The 20762-nt window shown below is 42.7% G+C and overlaps 2 protein-coding genes across 2 annotated transcripts; both read right to left on the bottom strand.

The window, feature by feature from the left end:
* Nucleotides 1-5062: 5062 nt before the first annotated feature.
* Nucleotides 5063-17355, bottom strand: LOC119024116 (vesicular glutamate transporter 2.1-like). The gene is made up of 12 exons (XM_037106589.1): nt 16737-17355; nt 15010-15265; nt 14464-14582; nt 13420-13534; nt 12325-12412; nt 12028-12114; nt 10293-10435; nt 10057-10206; nt 7955-8087; nt 7758-7868; nt 7535-7662; nt 5063-6908 (listed from the first exon to the last, which is right to left on the bottom strand). The coding sequence occupies exons 1-12, from the start codon at nt 16820-16822 to the stop codon at nt 6579-6581; spliced, it is 1746 nt and encodes a 581-aa protein (XP_036962484.1). The 5' UTR covers nt 16823-17355; the 3' UTR covers nt 5063-6578.
* A 1893-nt stretch (nt 17356-19248) lies between these two features.
* LOC119024117 (P2Y purinoceptor 6-like) lies at nt 19249-20709 on the bottom strand. The gene is made up of 2 exons (XM_037106590.1): nt 20682-20709; nt 19249-20464 (listed from the first exon to the last, which is right to left on the bottom strand). The coding sequence occupies exons 1-2, from the start codon at nt 20700-20702 to the stop codon at nt 19385-19387; spliced, it is 1101 nt and encodes a 366-aa protein (XP_036962485.1). The 5' UTR covers nt 20703-20709; the 3' UTR covers nt 19249-19384.
* Between the last annotated feature and the right edge of the window lie 53 nt (nt 20710-20762).

Below are 20762 nucleotides of genomic sequence, written 5' to 3'. Positions count from 1 at the left end.
TTGAGCATTGAGACAGCCCCGCTTACATGAAGCAGCTATTTACCAGCACTTTTGACTCTTAAATGTGAACAAATTGCCCTCTCCTCTTAACCTGCACGGCGAAATTACAGGGCTGTGTTATTGTATCACTTCAAACAGCAGGAGATCCACACAGCCCCATTTCATCTATTACCAACCCACTTTAAATGTGTGATGTTTGCTTGGCTTCTAGACGTGTCAGCTGAGGTAGCAGCTAAATCTCTTCAACAGCGAGTTTAGTGTTTGTGGGAATACGTTTGCAAGATTATAATTTTCTGGATGTTAAATTATAAATGAAACGCACTGTATTTCCTCCTCTCGCATCATGTTCCTCCTTCTGTCCGGTCTATTATTGTTGTGTGTCAGCGTGGGGCAACAAACTGCAGTGAGACGTGCTGGGGGCGACTGTTGTTCTGCGGGTCGTGAAGGATAGCATTCATTAAAACTCAGCTCCAGCCCCCATCTGGTGCTGTGAATAGGGGAGTCCTCAGAGGGGGGGGGGGGGTGGAGGAGGGGAGGAGTAGAGCCCTCCCTCGGCACGTGCCTAAGCCGCTCCAGCCCTGCTCTTGTCTGGCCCCGGTGACGGATCACAGAGGCGGGAGGGCCCCCTCCACACACCTGTGTCCCACTCGGAGAGACGCTGATGATCATTGGCCGCCATCATCGAGCATGCACACAAGGAGAGGGACCGAGGCAGTGATGCTGTGAGGGGGAGACGGATGCTTTATTATGAAAGGGACAGGTTTGATGTTTCCTGCAGAAGAACAAGATGAAAGAAATTCACATTGTCCATGAAAACTGCACCGTCAGACGCTCCAGTGGGGTGCTGTGGTTGCAGAAACACTGCTGTGTTTTGGCACATGGGGAGAGGGAGAGGGCTGAAACAGACTGGCTGCTGCTCATCTTGGTGACAGAAAGAAGGAAAGTAGAGCTTAATGGGTGCACACAAAACAAATCTGTAACAATTTGAATGATCAGTTCTTATTTAACCTTCTTAAATGTGAACATTTGCTGCTTTTCCTTCTTGTAACTTATCATATTAAAGGGTAATGTCACCAATTTTACTAATTAAAATGTGTTTAAAGGTCTGGAGGAGTAATACCTCATATGTGAAAGCAAGTAGTATAAATCATTTTATAGTTCCAGAGAAAGCTGCATGTTATCTGATAAATGTCCTTCTGTATTGTGGGTTATATAGGCACCATGTTTTACCTACGTTACCCACAATGCAACGTAGCCACTGACTGACATCACTGGAGGCAGGTTATCAGGTTGCATGTAGCTTCCTCAGGAGCCACAAAAAGCTTTATGCCATTTTTTTCACACATGAGCTGATCTTGGACCTGTAAACACACTTTAACACGTAAAGCATTTGGAATTAGCCTTTAATTATCTTTCATTTATCTTAAAGACACTTGATGACATCACTTGAGGATCTTGGAAACTGTGATGACCGATTTCTGGCGTTACATAGGCCAAAGGGTTAATTGATTCATTTGGAGGCCAGTCTAACGATGAATAAAATGTGTAAATCGCTATCAGCTGTATCGGTTTGGTGGTAGTGGAATGTCAATTTTTTTCATGTAAAAGAAAAAAGATGATGTGCAGGAGACCAAAATGATAAGTAGCAGCTTTGTTATCGTCTTTCTGTCGTCCTTTCATTCAGATCCCAAAGCGACGCAGTGCTGGTATCTTGTAAAATCTTATCAGCCTCTCGTCCTTTGTCTGTGTGCAAGATAGGAGCACGATATGAGCGTGCTGTGGAGAGGAGGGTATGAAGCCGTCAGTGTGATGTGGGGGAGGGGAAGTGGAAGGACCTGTGATAGATTACCTCACATGCAAGGAAACCAGCTCTGTGGACGGAAAAACAATTGGATGTAGCAATCTGCCTCGTCTTCTTTTGATGGTGGACGATACAATCCTCGCAGGTCTTAAAAAATGTACAGCATCTCTCCTTTCATCGCCGCGACGGAGATCAAATCTAGCTCAGTGCTTATAAATGTTCCAGTGAGCTTGGATAAGTATGCACAGATAAAAAAAAAAAGAAAGAAAAAGAAAAAACAATGATAGCACACAGAGCTAAACAAGATGGAGATGTTTCACAGTGGACGCCATTTGCATATCACAGAGGGGAGGGGGTGTTTTTCTTCTAAAGCAGAAGCTCATTGAGAAAAGAGGATCTTTTAAAAAAATAAAATCATGAGGGGAGTCATTTTAGAAACATCTTTGAAAAAAAAGTATGTGTGAGAGGGAGGAGAGCAGAGACATATAATGTTATTACGTGTAAGACAGACTGATTCAGGGTGCCAAGCTCTCCATTAATAAAGCAATTATCAAGGGAGGAGAAGGAGGAGTTTGTAAATTCAATTGCCCGGAGCTGGTGTAATGTCATGCTGGAGGGTGTCATAAAACAGTAATTACTCCAGCGCTGCTTTGAAATTTTTGGGTTATAATTACTGGATCTTTTTAACACATGAGGGAGCTGAATTTTAAGATTGTAAGTTAAAGGATATATTCCGGCGACAGTGCAGAGAAATGGCTGTGTACAGTTTGGGCTGCAGACTTAAGAAGAGGAGAGAGGAAGGATCAGGAGGATAATTGCATGCAGGCAGCATCCCAGGGGAGGAGTGCAACCCCGTCATCAAACACTCATTCTGGCTGGGCCTCATCCCATTACAGTCCCCCAGGAGCCAAACTGCACCTGCCCCACATACTGACGACTTCTCAATCTCCCCCTTCCCTCACCCTCATAATTATACAAACAACGCCAACAGCGTCTCAATAACTAAGACTGAGATGCTGCAAAAAAAAAAAAGAAAAAAGACAAAACACAGAGGGTGGGAGGCTGGTGAAGAAGTTTTCTACAGTATGAATGAAATGTCGACATCCAGATTCTGTCCAATTACCGAGCGCCCCAACAGGCGCGTCACCGGATCAACAGCCATGACCACGACGGCTGGTTAGGCATGAGAAAACATGTTCCACGTGGCTGGTGGCACAATTGTGTTTCTGTCAAATTAACATGTGCACTGAGGGGCAGGCGGCGTCGAGCGTTAATGGTTTCCCTCCTCAGCTGGGCGGGTAATCGGAGGAGAGGCTGAGATTTATTGTAATTGCTGCCACTGCTGCTGCAGGAAGTGTTTCAGACACGGAGCCGCTTCCTGTGATCGAAGCATCAGTCAACACAGACTACCGTAGACTCAACGCTGCGGCTGCACATTAAATTGATTCAGACTGTCCATCATGTGCACCAACACGATGGTCAACACCCTAACACCCACCCCAGCTGACTTCATGCCTGTCTATCATTTCGTCTCAGGTTAGCAGGGCGTCATTTGCAAGATTCTCCTGCACACTTTTTCACCTATCACGCAGTCAGAAGAAGTTGGGAAACAAACCACACTTGATGGCCGCCAGTAGGTCACATCTCCAGCGTAATGAGGACCTTCAAGAAGCTTTTAAGACTTGTTTTTTTTATCATGTTGGTGTCACATTCTAAATCTGCTCCATGTGAGTCATTCCCACCCTGCAGAGGCTGAAAGGCACAGTCATCCTGGTCTTTGATTTGTCTGGAGCTTTACAGCAATGCTTGTGGAGGGATGGACGCCATTTTCCCTGAATTATTCACCACCTCGCTGATGTGAGGCAGCTCGTCGGCCTACAGAGCGATGTGTCGGAAACACAGCAGAGCAGCACGGAGGCGCCGCAGAAGGCAGCATCACCTTCACTGTTCGCTGTGTGCTCATCTGACTTCAGATTCAACTGTGAGTCACCCGACCTCCACCAGCTCTCTCATGACTCATGACTGTTATCACGGACTATATAAATAGTGGAAGTGGCCTCCGGGTCTGACAAGTGAAGCCAGTGTGGAGCTGCTTTAAAACAGCATTATTTCTAATGGCCAACAGGGGGGCGACCACTGGTTTCAGAAAGATGTCCGATTTTTATTTAAGCTCATGAGAAAATGATTCTGCTTCTCACTTGATCTGCAACATCAGTAAACAATTCCCAAATGATTTTATGGTCTCAATCGCTAGTTAAGAGTCTTCATCAATACAGCATGACGTACATTTCGTGAATAATGGTGAATTTGTATGGTGTAAAATATACGGCATGCTTTAGCGCGTGACCACCTTGCGTGTCACCCTAGCTCCACTATCTCACCCCCAAATATCAAAATCTAAAGTCTCCAGCTGCACTCCAGTTACATTAGGGATTTAATCCAAATTTAAATGAACTGTGTGCTGAATGTAATCACCATGAACGCATTAATGCTGCAATTTTGTTTGTTGTACTCCTCTCAAACATGAAATATTAATAACCAGGAAATAAAGCGATAACTGCAAAGGTCTTCTGACCTTTGTTGTCACCAACTATTATTCTGAATTTAAACTTTCACCAGGAGCATTGCTGTTCTAAAAGCCCAGCAGAGTTAAACAGTATTGATTTGTCACGTGAGTAGATTTAATGCAGGAGCTGTGGGTCAATAGGTGAATGTGTTGAATGTTACACTGTTTCTCCTCAGTCGTGCGGAGGAGGACACACTGAGGGAAAACAAGAATTTGTTTGATAACCCACTGTTCAACATTCTGGAATGTATTTCTTTTTACAGCCGTGCTGCCGATGTTTCTCTTCCTCTGCACAGATCAGAAAAGGGTGAGCTGCTGCTGTGAGATTTAATAGGTTCATCACACCTTTACGCGCTGACACGACACCTTTGCGGCAGATTTTTACACTGCATATTAAAGTCAGGACTGTTTGGGAAGACAGACAATGATCCAGGTTTGCGGGTATGTAAACGCTGGTAATAGCATTAGTGTTGCTGTTTTCTCTTCTTTTACCAATTACCAAGCCACCAGGTTCGATACTCTGCCCTGGACTCCAGAGACCTCAGCCATTGATTTACTAATGAGGAACGTGGGGAGAACAGGAGATGCATGATGCTGATTTGGAGAAGGTGTTTAACTGGTTAGCCGGTCTGCCTCCAGTCTCTCACACCACAGCGGCGCACACACTGAAAAGATGACTAAGAACGACAAAAGCGTGACTTTTGGTTGTTTGTTTATATAAAATGATATGAGTATTTTTTTTTTTATAACACTTTTTGACATCAACATACCTCTTCATTAAACACAATATTAGAAGCCATAAAATCACATTTAATCTGTTTTACATAAATCTCAGGCACAAAGCCGTAATAGCATCTTTTGGTCATGTTAAACATTCTTATATATTCATATATTATTTTTTTAAAACATCCTTGCAGATTCCATACAGCAAATGAAGAAAAAGTGTTCAAAGAGCAAATAAAGTCAGGTGGAAGAGCCATCTATATTAATTCATGTGGTCCACTCTAACGTGACAATATCAAAGTGTCAATAAAGTACTTTTGGTGACGATGAGAACAACCGAGAAACACCAAGAGATCACGAAAAAAAAAAACCTGGTTGTTCACATACAGTACTGCATTCCCCGCTGTCAAAATGCAACAATACGTCCTGCATCATGAGCACTAAAGCTGGATTCTCCAGACACTAGTAATTTGTTAAAACACACACCTTAATGTTGATCATCACATGACTCCAAAACAATTACAGTTAGATACAACAAGCCAGCGTTACATTACAAAACAGAGTGTGATGGGTGGTGGCTGGTACACAGAATTTATTGCAGTGCACACCAAACATCAATAAAAATGTCTTCTGAGCAACCGCCTCCGAAACTTTTTTGATTTGTCTCACATCACGACTGGAAAACCTGATTATGAGAGTTTGCTTTTATCATCTATTATGGCAGAAGACACTTATCTAAGAACGAAGCAGCAGGCTGAATGAGGACTATCAATGACTTGTGAGGCGGCGGCTGCATCTGAAACATTGATCTGAGCAAATTCATGCAACAAACACACACTAAAAGTCTACGGTTTCCACTTCACTCACGCTATTTTTGTCATAGTGTATTATAGGCCCCCTCGCTTGAGAAAGAAGAAGGCCTTTTTTGCAAGCAGACATCTCCCTGAAAAGGTACTGTCCATGAAAAATATGGCCTTTTATAGTAATGTTAACACAGATCAACGACCCAAAATCCACAATAGTCTCACAGAAACAGTATACAGGTATATACAGTACATAAAACACATTTGAGAAACAGAATAGAATCTTGTTTTTGAATACTTATAGTTTCAGTGCAATCAGAGTGGTATTTCAGAGAAAGACCCTATATGATGGTCAACTGCAGTGTCGTCTGGCTCATGTTGTTCAAGTAGATTGATGAGGTTTGGGTGCCTAAGGAGTACAACATAGGCCTGCAGTTGTCTTTGCAGCTGCTCTCTGTGTAGTGAAGCCCTACAGTAGGTAGATGTGATGAGACACGTGTGAGATCTAATGACGATTGTTCTGCATTGCAATGAACTATTTCTTTACACTGGCTTTTTGAAACTAGTAACCGTTTTTTTACTTGAATACACAGAATGGATTTAAATATCTAAGATGATGCTTATTTGTGCAATCTGTGATGCGGCGAGTCTGTGTCTGCACGCAGACTCACCGCAGCTGTCTGGTTTAAGAGTAGCCGCGCTCAGAATAAATCTTTCCCACCGGCTCCTGCACGTACTCCTCCGTCTTATCCCAGTCCTGCACCCAACCTCCGTTGAGCTGTGCGGTGGCCCCATAGCTCTTGGCCGGACCGCCCATGGCGCCGTAACCCTGCGTGATGTCGCCGGTCTCCTCAGCCAGCTCGTCTTCGTCGATGAAGCCGCATTTCTCATCGCTGGTTTCCTCGGGGTCAGCCCACGGCTGTTTCTCCCCGGACGCGAAGATGCCATAGAACACCACGCCACCATAATGCACCAGGGAGGCGATGAGGAAGACGTACTGCCACTCTTCTCGAGTCTGGAGACAGAAAACAGTTGTAAGCCAGGCTGAGTCACTTCTCAGAGGCCTTTGTGATGCGATAAAGGGACATTTCACCACTAAGTCAAAAATGATAAACCTGTAGTGCTATTTATCAACCTAGATTGTGTGAGTTGCCAGGCTTTGGAGATATTGGCCGTAGAGCGTCTTCAAGATGTACTCGATGGTACTCAGCTTGCGGTGCTCAAAATGCCAAACGACAATGTCTCTTTCCATAAATCGTGACCTGGTTTCTCAAGATAATCCACAGACGTTGTTTCTGAGCAGTTCAGTTTCACTCTTACCCGACACTAAAGGCTTTAAGGGCTAAAAACTCCACTGTTGGGACAGCAAGGCCTCACCTTGATGGGCTTTTGCACACCACAATTCCATAACAAGCATTTTTCGGCAAAGACACAACCACTTTCGCGTAATCCAATAAAATCTGTAGAATTCACTTTAAATCCTGCCCACATCCTCTGTGACATCACAGTAGTGACGCTAAAGATGCGTCATCTGCTGACTCACTGTGACTTTGAAATCAGTAATAAAAAAATAAAAAAACTCACAATCAGAGGGTTTAAAAGTAACATTCACATCCCTGTATATATATAAAGATGACTCACCTTGTGCTTCGTCATGGCTCCCACTATTAGAGGGCAGACCATCCCTGACAGGGTCCCGACACCATTGGATATGCCCATGAGGATGCTGGCGTAGCGAGGGGCGATGTCTAGATGGTTGACGTTGAAACCTGCAGCAACAAGGAATTCATTTACTGAGTTGTGTGCTCTTATGAGTGGCACAATAATCTGAATTTGAAGTAGAATCCATTGTTTGGAGACTCACCTGATATTGCAAATCCGCTAAAACCCACCGCCAGAACTAAGAAAGAGATGGCCACCCCCTTACTGTGAGAATAACCCACGACTAATAAGAGAGTGGCCTCCATACCGAACCCTGGAAACAACAAAACACGAGTAAGTAATAAGGAATACTTCTGCAGTATTATGATAACAGACTGAGACATGAATATCCATCCTCACCTCCACAGTTCATGATTTTCCGGACCATGGTGGTGGACATGATGTTGTGCATCCGCAGGTAGTCCGCTAACTGGCCCCCCAAGGGCACGATGATGGTCATGACCAAGTGAGGCAGCGCTGACACTATTCCAACCTGAAAAACCATCAAACACCTGTCTGAAGCAAATGTGACAACCACAAAGAGACTGTCATAACAAAAGTCTCACAGCCAATCTCTGCGTCCACTTCAACCTCTGACTCCAGCAGCACATCCGAGCAATGATTCACCTGCTCGAATCACAGCGGCCCGTCCGGAGGCTGAATTACACCTGCCAGACCGGCTTGATTCATGCTTCGCACTCTCAATTGGAAAATTCTGAGATTCAAAGGAATCTGTTGCTTTGTCTTACAGACAGTGAGAGCAGAAAAAGACCAAACCATGAGTAATACCTTTTGTTTCAAGTCAATCACAGTTTAAATTTTGTTAAAGGAGTGAACGATTGTTTCAAAGGATTAGGATTAATCCATGTTTTGTAAAAAAAAAAAAAAAAAAGGCTCAGAAAGATTTCTATCCTGCCTTTTATTAAGAACTGTAATAGGTCAGTCACTTCACTTTATGTTATAGAAACATATTGTTTCACTGGAAAAAGACTAATGACATCTATCTTGTTATACCATGAAAAGTTAATTGTTATAACAAGATGTTTTCACATTATTACGAAATTCAAACGTTTAATGTCATAACAAGAAACTATTCTTGTTATAGCATGTACATTCAGTGTTTTTACATAAAACAGTTTTTTCAATTTACAATAAGGGTATGTTAATTGAAAATAGTTAACGCAATAATAATTATTAACCAATAGTAAATTAGCGTCTAGTAATGCAATAAAAGCAAATGATTAATACACATATTAATTACCCTTATTGTTAAGTGTCACCAACATTTCACATATAACAAGATATTTTAATGCCTTATAATCAGGTTTTAACATGAAAGGTTTCATGTTTTAATCACATAAGTTATCATAGTAATCATGATGTAACATATTATGTTGTTTTAACTTTTCATGTTACAAAAAGAGAAGTTAGTTTTTCTAACATGTATGTTGTCATAATGTGAAATCTTCTTGATATAACACACAATATTTTATGTTATAACATATGATTCATTGTTTTAACACACTGTAAAACATTAAACAATAAAATGAAATGTTTTCACGGTTTCAATTTATAACAATAGAAGTTAGCATGTTATAATGTGAAGTGTTTTATGTTCTAAAATTAAATCATCAAGTTTTTATGTTAAATGTTTGATGTTACAACAAATAGTATATTGCTACAACAACAGAAGCTCCTTCTTAAAATCAGATGAATTTGTAAGTCGTAATAGTGTGACAATATTTTGTTACAACCATAAACTTCTCAGGTGATGATGTGATACTGATGTGAAACACTATAAAACTAACTATATTTTGCTCTTAATAACTGACAATACAACAGAGTAATTGTGTAAACAGTAGGGAACACATATTGAACACGTAGTAAACTGCTGCTACGAAGCAGGACCACATTAAATGAGACTCTATGAGTCTGGTGCATGCTGGGAGATTTCCCTCATACCACTAACAAATACAAACTATAAACTTCAAGCTGAATCTAATGACAATTTGCAAACCTGCAACAACTGATCTGCATCAATGGAGGTTGTGAGCACAACCGTGAGTCTCATCACCATTTTAAACATATTGTTTCTGTTCACAAGATGTATCTAAGTCAAATGTCCACTTATATATAGCACTGTTTTTGTTCTGTACTAAACTCCTGATGGAAATTTCTGGTACAGCTCTGAACAGTTCCTCATTATGTTCACCATCTCTTTGTTAAGTGGTTTTTACAGCATTTTTTTACTGGAAGCAGATGCTATGAAGCATCGTACAGCCGAGGGAGCCTCAAATTCTGGTGATAATTCGAATGTATAATTCTTTGCAAATTAAACTTAACACAGAACTTGAGCAATTCATATCCAAGATGTCCTCAGTTTGTAATCTTGAACATTGGATCAGATGGCGCTGAAATATATCTTTACGGCAGACAGCATCCATTCCAATGTATCTATTTACCTTGCTGATTTCGAAGCCAAACACCTCTTCAAAGTATGCAGGCTGGCTGATGAGGAGCAGATAAAAGGTCCAGCTCCTGCAGAAGTTGGCCACAATGATTGCATAGACAGGCATGGAGGTGAAGAACTTCCTCCACGGGGTCTTGAATTTCTGTTCAAATCAAAAAAGAGAATCAGCTGCACACACAGCACCTGGTGTGGTGACATGAATCAAGGGATTTAAGATGGAAAACTCACTTCCATTGCACCCATCAGCTGGGCACTTTCACCGATGCTCTCCTCGATGTACCGGCGCTCCTCGTCAGTGATGGTCGGGTGCTCCGCCGGGCTCTCGTAGGACACCAAGATCCAGAACATGTACCAAAATATCCCAAAGCATCCTGAGCACATCATGAGGGATGTCAGGAATCAAACATTTCAGTCATGACAGCACATTGTTCAGACCCGCAGAGCTTTATTTCAAATTCTAGTGAAAATCCCCAAGTGTTCAGAGATACCAGATATGTTGATTGATATCATTTAACAGCTTTAATGATGAAACAAGGTGATGCAGAATAATCACAACATACTGTCACAGCAGGCAAGAAAATGTACAGGATTTGTGTACATTGACACACATTTTATATAGTTTTTGTGACTCTGAGCTCGACTGTCTTCATCTGAGATTTCTTCTAATGACTAAAACGTCAAATATCTTAACAATGACAAAGTTGAGGACTGTCACACCAGAATCCAGGGATCGCATCCAGTCTGGGGCTAGGTTTAGGCAACAGAAGTACTTTGCCTAAGGTGAGAGCGATTTTGTCATTTTGTTTATTTGTTTAAAAAAAAAAAAAAGTGAAATATTCATGAAATGTAATCTTTAATATTTATGTATATGGACGTGTTTTTTTTCCAGTTTGAAGTTGATTGACGTCACAAAAAAATTCAAAAAGACTATTCCTACCCTTGAACGTGAACCTTATTAGGCATATTACATTTCCTCACTATTTTATTGTCATGATCCCAACAATATATGATACTGTCAGTGAGGACTGACGAATAAGATATAAGATTTTACGACGTTAAAGAACCTTAAGTGAAATTAAAACTGGAAAACTCTATGTTTAATCGGACCACTGTGGCAACAAGAGACAATTACAGATGAAATAAATACAACACAAACATTTCTTGCATACAAAAGCTTGCATTAGCCACCATAAGTTGTTGGTTATACCAGACCAAGGCTCAACTTTTCATTTGAAAGTATGAGATTCTGTTGTTCTCTTCTTTTAAAACTCTCTACTGTCTCACTTTGAACGCACAGCGTGTCATTTCTGCCTGTAGGAGTCTCTTAATCGTGACAAAAAAACAAATGATGTCAGAGACGTCAGATCACGGGCTGGGTTGTCCTCACTGTTAAACAGCCACCTTTGTCAATGAAAATCCATCTGCATGACTCGGACAGAAATGTTAATGGACGGGATCATGTTTCACCCTTTGATTCACGTTATGTTTAGTCACACTGATTCCTTCTTTATTCTCTCTCTCCCAGAAGTTATTGCCACCTGAATCAAAATAAGGCTTTCTCTGGGTTTGAATATCTTGTTCTTATTTATACTGTATTTTTATATACATACATACATACATACATACATACATATATGCATGCATGCATACATATATATCTTTGTATTTGATGTTATTTATTTTATCATTTTTACTTACTTTCTTTTGTAAAGCAAACTTGGTTTAGAAAAGTGCTAATAAAATTAAGTTTATATTATTGTTATTGTTATTATTATTATTATTATTATTATTATTATTATTATTATTATTATTATTATTATTATTATTATTATTATTATTATTATTATTACAAACATTTGTGATAATCTAAGTGCACAGCTCAACAAAGTATACAACCAGGGTCTCTTTTTAGACATTTTGATGCAGAAATGTCACAGGTTATATATTCAACATTGTGACTCACCGTACACGTAGAAGACAGAGGACCATCCTGTGTACTGGACCAGGATCCCAGCCAGAGGCATGGCTATCACCGCACCAGCGTAGGATCCTGAACAAGACAGAACATCATGACTGAGCAGAATTTGATCCGGGCCGCTAATTCAGAGAGCGGTGGTGTCCCAGTGTTTGGTGACAAACATGTTCAGGCACTATTTGGGGAGCAATATTTTGTCATTTTAAACCTGCACAAGGGAAAAATGATGAGTAACATGTACGTGACGCTAACGAGCCGTGTGACTGTGTGAGGTAGATTTTGTACCACAGAAGGAGATGGTTGCCAGACGACTTCTCTCCAGCGGCGGGGCCCATTTGCTCCAGATCCCGTGGCAGGCTGGATAAGTCACTCCCTGCATGGTGACGAAACATTACAGCCACAGTGTGAACAACATGAGGATCGTTCCCATTCACTTTCAGTATGACTTATCTCAATAACCTTCCTCTAAGTTGTCAGATTTTTTAAAAAAATCATCCACACATTTTACAACCATGTCCTCGCTTTCTGTCATCAGGATTTACAGGTGAAGGTATTCTGCTTGATTGACGCAGTCTGATCTCATTTGCCGAAGACAAACAAGACAAATTGCAGTTAATAACAAACAAACCGACATGAATTGCAGCTGACCTTTCTAATAGAGACTAATGAGTTAGGTGTGAGTCAGTGCAAATTCAGGCTGACTACCCAGTTCGTGAAAAAAAAAAAAACTGAATTGCTCCCATTAAATCTTCATTACACACTAAGTGGCATACAATCAACTATTGATAGACACAAATTGCTGGGGCTTGCAGTGGGAGACACCCTGAAATGCTAATGTTTAATTTGCAGTAATAAGTCGATGGGTGCTGAACGCAGGCGGCTCGCTTGCTCTGTCTCGCTCTCTCTCGCACGCGGTGCTCCTGAGCTGCTATTGAAGCGGCAGTATGCAGCAAAACAAAATAACAAAAGAGGATGACCTTCAGTCTCATAAAAGCATCGCTCTCTGAAATCTTTCCCTTTCTGTCGAGCGGTGGGAGCCGCCCGCATCAAGTGGTTTTTATCTCTTTTGTTCCACGTTTCTATGTGAACATGGAGCTGTTTCGGCCAGCTAAACCAACACACATAAGCCCTGATATTCAGGGTTTTGTTGCTGTTTGCAGACCAATCAGACGATTGCGTACAGTATCGTGAATAGAGTTTGGACACAATGGGCTCCATTCAAACAGAAAGCCGAGAAAACGTCCGTAAAAACGTGGTCAAACACATGAATGTCAGCACAATTTCATTAGGGGTCGAGTTCAGCCTTCAGCCTGATAATGAAGGATCAGTTTTGAGTCTCGTAAAAGGTCAGGATGTGATGTGCAAACTGTGCATCAGTACCTCCACCAGCCCTTGTAATATCCTCACAAAGATGACACATCCGTAGTGCACCCGGGCGGCAGAGGGAATGAACATGTTCAGGGTGGATGTCAGCACGATGGCAGCCCCAAAAACTCTGGATGATAAACAGCGTGTTGGGATTATTTGTCAGAATATCATCAGAAACAAGATCATCTCATTCAACGTGGTGAAACATGGTGCAAATATGGATCAACTTCCGAACCCTTTAAATGGATTGATACATTCAAAATGCCCTACAACAGTGTTAGGAGTTACTATACTGGAAGAATAAACGTAGATGAGGAAGATAAATCAATCCTAATTGGATGGCGCGTGCGCACACACATACACACACACACACACACGCTCTCAGTTTCCAGGGGAGCGAGGACAGGAGGTGTTTGCAGCAGAAGGCGTCAGTGGGCTCAGCTGACTTGGCATGATGAAGCTCTTCAAAGATTTGCATCTTATTTAGGCTCCATTTCCCTCATGAAAAATTGAACAATCTGATCACACTGATGCACGAGGACTAATACTGCGACCTCTGTCTCCTCCTGTAAATACATGTGCATGATCCTCTGACAGTTGTGTTGGTCATAATGTGATTTTTTTTTTTTTTTTTTTAAAGGACTTCTTCCCCTTTGTTGCACGTTTCCTTCTCCTCCCTTTTGTCCAACTGTGGCTGACTAATCAGTTGCTGGTGAAATCACGTGCCATGCGCTCATTGAAATTATACTGCAATCATTACTCAGAACCACATTTCACACAGGGCTTTGGCTGAGGTGGTTGCCATGCCTCTGAACATAAAGGATTAGACATGTCGGTCCCATGGGAGCTCATTAACATGAGGAGGCACGCCTGGTGGGCATCAGCCAAATCCCCAGTTTATCTGCTGTAAGGTCAGACTCCTCTATTCTAACCACGACAGGCACTGACTGACTGGATGGATGGCACAAATATCACACCCACATTCACACTGGAAATTAGAAATAGAAAACATGTCTAACATATTCAGAGATATGGACACCCTCGGGGTTTTATTACCTGTTAGCAGCCAGTCTGGAGGATATATACCCTCCTGGAATCTGGGTGACAATGTAGCCCCAGAAGAAGGAGCCATGGATCATCCCCACTGTCTCTGGGTCCCAGTTGAATACTGCTTTCTTTCAGACACACACAAATAAACACACATTTCAGGGACTTTTCCAGTGTGGGGGGAGAATGGTGAGACATATTCTTTGAAATGTTTTTTTTTTTTTTTTTTTTATCAAAGTGTGTCAGTGGAAAATAACGTCACAAAGATATGTATTTGACTTCATGCTTTAGAATCATTTGCAGTTACTTATTAAGCACAAAATAAACTGATTTTTTTTAAGGAATATTGCAGCCATAATAACACAAATGTGACTCTACTCACTATAATTCACAGGCCCAACACCTGAAACACAATTTATAAATAACAATAACTAATCTGTTTTGTTCTCTAATATGTGTTTAACCAAACCCCGTATAGGCTGCATCACGCAATCAAATCGAACGTGCGGTGGCTCGATGTGCGGGGGTGTATAACGGGGCGGAGTCTGCGGGCACCTCTTTGATGATGATCTTGCCGTTCTCGTGGACGGTGTGGTTATTGACCATGCTGACGATGGCCACACCCAAGTTACACCGGATGCCGAAGGAGATGCAGAAGCCGAGGCCGCTGAGCATCGCGATGATGTACCTGCGCGGGGCGCCGAAGCACGTGCAGTCGCACAGCGGCGCCTTCCGCTCCTGCTCCGCCGACGGCCTGCCATCCTCCGTCAGCTCGATCTGCTCACCTGTCTGCTGCTTCTTCTCCAGCCTCCTGCACGACAAGCCCATCACATGCTCGTTTTTTTTTTTTTTTAGGTTCGAATTTTTAAAAAAAAACATTTGTGTCGGTGTGTGAAATTAAACATCCTGCACATTCAGCTGTTTTGTTTTTTGTTTTTTTTTAAGAAGAAGGAAGAAGGAATAAAAAACAAAAAAAAAAAACAAACAAACGTGAGATTTCGTTGATTTCCTGCTGGAAAACGTTCAGAAATCACCTGAATAATCTCGTGTATTGGTATTCGCACGCCTCTCACAGGTTATCGGCATCGTTATTCTGCAGAGGGGGAAACTGGCTTTCATCCTCCGCTCGCTGCTCTTACAGCGACAGGCCTCGACTTTATCTTTTTATTTTATAATGTCTTTCTTTTTCTTCCTTTTCGTTCCCTGCTGATTTCTCCAGGTTCCTGTCAGAGAAAGGCTCGTTGGCAAACGAAGAGTAAATGACCTTAATACCGCATTGCAGCAATACCAAGCATCGCCGTTGTTTAGACTTAATTTAGCGCCTTTTTATTTATTCATTATTTTTTTTAATTAGCTCTCATAAATGTGCCTTTTATTTTCTTGCTCCGGCTCTTGCTTGAATTTTTGCGCAAAGAAATGTAGGGTTCACCTGACGAGCATAGGAATGAGATGTGAAGGCCTCGTCCAGAGCAGTAACAGGCCTGCTACAGCTGAAATGAATGAACTGATTTTTTTTTCCCCCTTCCTTCCTTCACAGCTTTGAGTCACGTTCCTGTGTGGCAGCTCGGAATCAAGTTCAACACCTGAGAGCCATTTTAAGACCAAGAAACACAAACGAATATGACGTGTTTCCGCACAAATGGTCACCTAGAATAGGTGTGTTATGTAAAAGAAGGTGATTTGAGTTATAATCTATTTTTATTCAACCTTTTTATTCACATTTCTGATGAGAATTAACACATACATCAATTGTATATACCCCTGACAAGCTGCTCCTCTGCATCCTCTGATCTTCATAAACTGTTTTTCAGTCACTTATCAGTTTTTAAGGTGCTGGTGACAGTGTGAAGAATAAAGCAAGTCAATTGAATTGAAGTCCATCGATCTTGAATTAATACAGATGGATACATAAGGTAATAGATATCCTCCGACCTTGTGTCACGACTCGCTCTGTTTCATTAATTATTTAAAAAAAACAAAAAAAAACACAGCTGCTGGTGGAGGGGATCATCCTCAAGGGAAATATATCTGATCCTTAAATATTCGGGCCGCACGACTCTGCCTCCAGCCTCCTGTCCGTGATTCTCCTCAGAAAAGAGGAGATTTCCCCCCCTCGCTTCATTGTAATTCACTAACAAGCGCATTCCAAGTCAGTGCACGTCTCATGTGTGATGTTAACATCTGGATTCCCCCCCGTCTTTGATTTGTTCATAAATAGGTGTAACCCTGCGATCCCAAAAAACAAACAAAAAACATGCATAAATGTGTATTTGTTCTCTTACCTGTACAGCTTCCCGAGGGCCTTCCCTGCGATTTGTTTTAGTCCCTCTTTAGTGGTGGGGAGAGCCTTCTCCTGTCCTGGCTCCATATCTGTTTCTCTCTTTTTTTCAAATTCTATAACACTACAACAAATGGAAGTGCCGCATAAAAGAGCATATTGTTAAGGTATTAATCCAGATAACGCGCCTCGGTCTTTTGAGAAAAAAACGTCTCGATGTCCTGGGGAGGAAAAAAAAAAGATCAGGAGGAAAATGGAGCGAGCGTTCAGTCTGAAAGGGCTGCTTCCACAGTCACAAACCAACAGCAGTCAAATAAGTCCGCTTCTGCCTTGCGCAATGTTAATCCATGCAGTGCCATCTTAAGATCCTGTCAGCGATTTAAAAAAAAAAAAACAAAAAAAACTCAACCACAAAAAAAAGAGAAATTAAAAAAAAAAAAGTTGATTTTTTTTTCAGTGTTCTTGGAGAAATGGAGGTGGGGCGGGGAAGAAATTATGGATGTTGAGCCGGTTGCAGGTTTTGGAGGAGCTCCGGTCTGATCTGAGATGGGGATCTCCGGTGAGGCAGCAGCCGGAGGAGGCTTCAGCACCGCGGACAGCTCACAGCTCATCTACCTGTCAGCAGCTCCGAGCAGCGCCCCTCCTCCCTCCCTCCCTCCTCCTCTCCTCCCTCCTCTCTCCTCCTCCCTGCTCCTCTCTGCTCCTCTCGTTCAGTCACAACTCTTCATCAGACCAGTACTGACAAATGCATAAACTCCCAGCTTTCACTTTTATCTCACTGTATAGAAAAAGGTTTCAATATGAGCTGCGACCACTTATGAACACTTACTGCAGCAGCCACAAAGCAGCCCCCCCTCCTCCCCCTCCCCCTCCTCCTCCTCCTCCACCACCACCACCCTCCTTCTACATCCGGCTATTTCTAGGGGATTTAGTTTGACCTTCGGGGTTTGAAGACCTGCTAGAACTTCAGGGACAAATGTGCCCAGAACTGTTTTCTGTAAGCCAATTAAGCTGTGGGCTCTTAATATATATATATATATATATATATATATATATATATATATATATATATATATATATATATATATATATATATATATATATATATATATATATATATTATTATTATTATTATTATTATTATTATTTTATTTTTTTTTTACTGAGCACAATAAAGATGCTGTTCACGCATGTGGAGCCAGACTGTAAAGTACAGTATGCAGTCAACCACACAGAGGCAGTGTTGTGTAAGCAAGTTCAGGAGACCCAGCCCGATCACCAGAATGCATGCTAGCAAGGGCAAAACCACAGAGAAGTTAACAATTCACATTTTTTTATGTTGCATCTTTACCCCTTACTCTAACCCACGAAAAAACTTGGTTAGGGTTCGGAACAGATTATGTTTTGGCTTTTTTAAAAAAATGGTTTTGTACAGAGGTCTCCTTGAAACACAAGGCCAGTTTTGTCTGCCCGAATAGGACCAGAGAAGTCTGAAGGTCTTGTTAAAACCACCTGGTTTTGTCACCATAAACTAGGCTGGAAATGTCTCATGGTCTTATTTAGAACACTAAGTATCGCGATCAAAAAAACATGGCTATAGACGTCCTGAAGTCTTTTGTTTTAAAAACACTAGGTTGCATCACCCGAGTCTTCTTGAAACACCTAGTTTCGTACCACAAACACAGCTGGAAATGTCCTGAAGTCTCCTTGAAACAACTGGTTTGATACCACAAACACGGCTGGAAATGTCCTGAAGTCTCATTTAAAAAACCTGGTTTCTCGCCACAAACAGGGCTGGAAATGTCCTGAAGTCTTAGTAAAAAAACCTGGTTTCTCACCACAAACAGGGTTGGAAATGTCCTGAAGTCTCATTAAAAAACCTGGTTTCTTGCCACAAACACGGCTGGAGATGTCAGACACTTGGTTTTGCTGCCACTAACATGGCTACAGATGACTAGATTTCCCGTTAAAATATCCTTTTTTTTGTTGCCACAGCTGGAAATTTTAACTGCCTAAGTGTTTCCTGAGGTCCGGTTTAAAAACACCCAGTTTTGTCACAATCAAAAATATCTGATTTCCCCTCCGCTTCGATTTTTGGCCACAAACACAGCTGGAAAATGTTCTGAGGACTGTTTTAAAAACACCACACATGGCCACAGACGTCCTGAGGTCTTGTCAGAAACCTGCAGTTTTGTTGCCACAAACAGGGCTGTAGACGTTCCGAAGTCTCAGTAAAGACTTGGTTTTATTATCACAAACACAGCTGGAAATGTCCCGAAGACTTGTTTAACACACCCAGTATTACCATCAGACTTGGCTACAAATGTCCAGAGGTGTCGTTAAAAACACCTTGTTTGGTCACCACAAACGCGGCTACAGATGACTTGGTTTCCCATCTGAACTGTCAGTTTTCTGTCGCCACAAACATGGCTGGAGATTTCAACTGCTGACATTCATCCTGTGACTGTGCTGAGCTCAGCTGATGTGAGAGTAAATGAGACAAAGGAGACTGGAAACCTTTGTTATATACCGTGTATTTATCTCATTCGGCATTTTAGACAAAACAAGTGATTAAACAAGGGACATGCTCAGGTTTTCTATACATCTCCATGGTGTTTTTACACAGAGTATTAAACAGAGAACATGATCCATTTAAATGTCTCTTGGCTCCTTATGGCTGGCTTCAGACACTGAGCGCACAGGAGCGACGGTGGACATGCCCTGCCTCGTCCTCACCGTCTGACGGCTCCGCTTAGAGATCCTGGAGGCCACATGTGCGCCTGGACACTGGGAGAGGATGAGAGCAAAGGCGCCGTGAAACTCCCTCCTGAACTGTCCGCCTATGAAGCAGCTGAACAGCGGGTTGACGCAGGTGATGAGGCCGCAGAAGCACATCTCCAAGGAGAAGGCCAGGTCCGCAGGCTGCCAGGCTGCGGGGCTGTCGGGGTACACTGCCCGCATCACGATGGCTGCGTTGCGGCACATGTGGTAGGGCAGGTAAAACAGCGCAAAGAGGACCAGGGCCGTGCTCAGGACACGCCGGAGCCGCCGCTGCTTGTGGTGCGGGTCTGGGCGGCCGCGCCGGTGGCGCAGCTGCCTGAGGCTGTGCAGGCCGCAGTAACAGATGGAGAGCAGCGGGAGGAGGAACCCGACGAAGGAGCAGGCGACGGTGTAGGGGAGGCTCTCTCTGGTCTCACTCAGCATCACGTACAGGGTACAGACAGTGCGGTTGCTCCCAGGGCAAGTCTGGATCATACTCATGGTGGCAACAGGTATGCTGAGGAAAACGGCGGACACCCACACCGCCACGCACAGCAGGCAGGTCTGCCTCCGGCCCAGCAGCACCAGGGAGCGCAGGGGGTGCACGATGGCCAGGTACCGGTCCACACTGACGCAGGTGACGAAGAAGATGCTCAGGTAGAAGTAGTTGTGGTAGAACATCCTCACGCCTGTGCAGAGGCCCAGCCCCAGCTTCCAGTACAGGTGGTCCAGGTGGTAGTGGATGAGGAAGGGCAGGAACACCAGCCACGAGGTGTCAGCCAGGGTCAGGTTGAAGAGGAACACCGTGCTGCGGGTCCAGCGCCGCAGGCGGTGGAAGAACACCCAGAGGGAGAGCAGGTTGAGGGGAAGCCCGAGGATCAGAATCACCAGGAAGACAGATGGCATCACGTAGAGCTGGATCACCGGTAAAACCTGATGTGTGTCCAGGAGGCAGAAGACTTCCTCTGGAGGCTGGATGGTCATGGGGCACAGGTGAAGATTTCTACCCTCAGTTACTTCAAACTTCATTTGATCAAACCCCTGAGCTTCAGTGCAGAAACATTACAGACAGATAGTTGCCCTTTCATAAAGTTTACAAACCATTCTCTGCAAATAACTACAATACCTAAACATCTTTATTTGTCCTTACATAACATATTTAAACCCACAGTGAACCCATTCAACCTACCTGAACCTGAGTGTTGCCCATGTCTTTGTTACAGTGGCTTCTCTGTGTGCCAAGTGAATCAACCATGCCAACATATTTTGG

This window comes from Acanthopagrus latus, chromosome 8, assembly GCF_904848185.1.
Source record: "Acanthopagrus latus isolate v.2019 chromosome 8, fAcaLat1.1, whole genome shotgun sequence".
Taxonomy (NCBI): Eukaryota; Metazoa; Chordata; class Actinopteri; order Spariformes; family Sparidae; genus Acanthopagrus; species Acanthopagrus latus.
The sequence above is the reverse complement of the archived record's forward strand: the minus strand, read 5'-3'. Positions and strand labels throughout refer to the sequence as shown.

Excerpts from the sequence above, each read along its gene's own strand:
- LOC119024116 (XM_037106589.1), bottom strand. The coding sequence starts at position 16,822 with ATGGAGCCAGGACAGGAGAAGGCTCTCCCCACCACTAAAGAGGGACTA. Across the intron at positions 13,535-14,463 it reads TCCAGACTGGCTGCTAACAG|AGTTTTTGGGGCTGCCATCG; the intron begins GTAATAAAACCC and ends TTTATCATCCAG. Across the intron at positions 8,088-10,056 it reads TTGGCTTCGAAATCAGCAAG|GTTGGAATAGTGTCAGCGCT; the intron begins GTAAATAGATAC and ends ATGGTTTTTCAG.
- LOC119024117 (XM_037106590.1), bottom strand. The coding sequence starts at position 20,702 with ATGGGCAACACTCAGGTTCAG. Across the intron at positions 20,465-20,681 it reads TGGGCAACACTCAGGTTCAG|CCTCCAGAGGAAGTCTTCTG; the intron begins GTAGGTTGAATG and ends ATGACCATCCAG.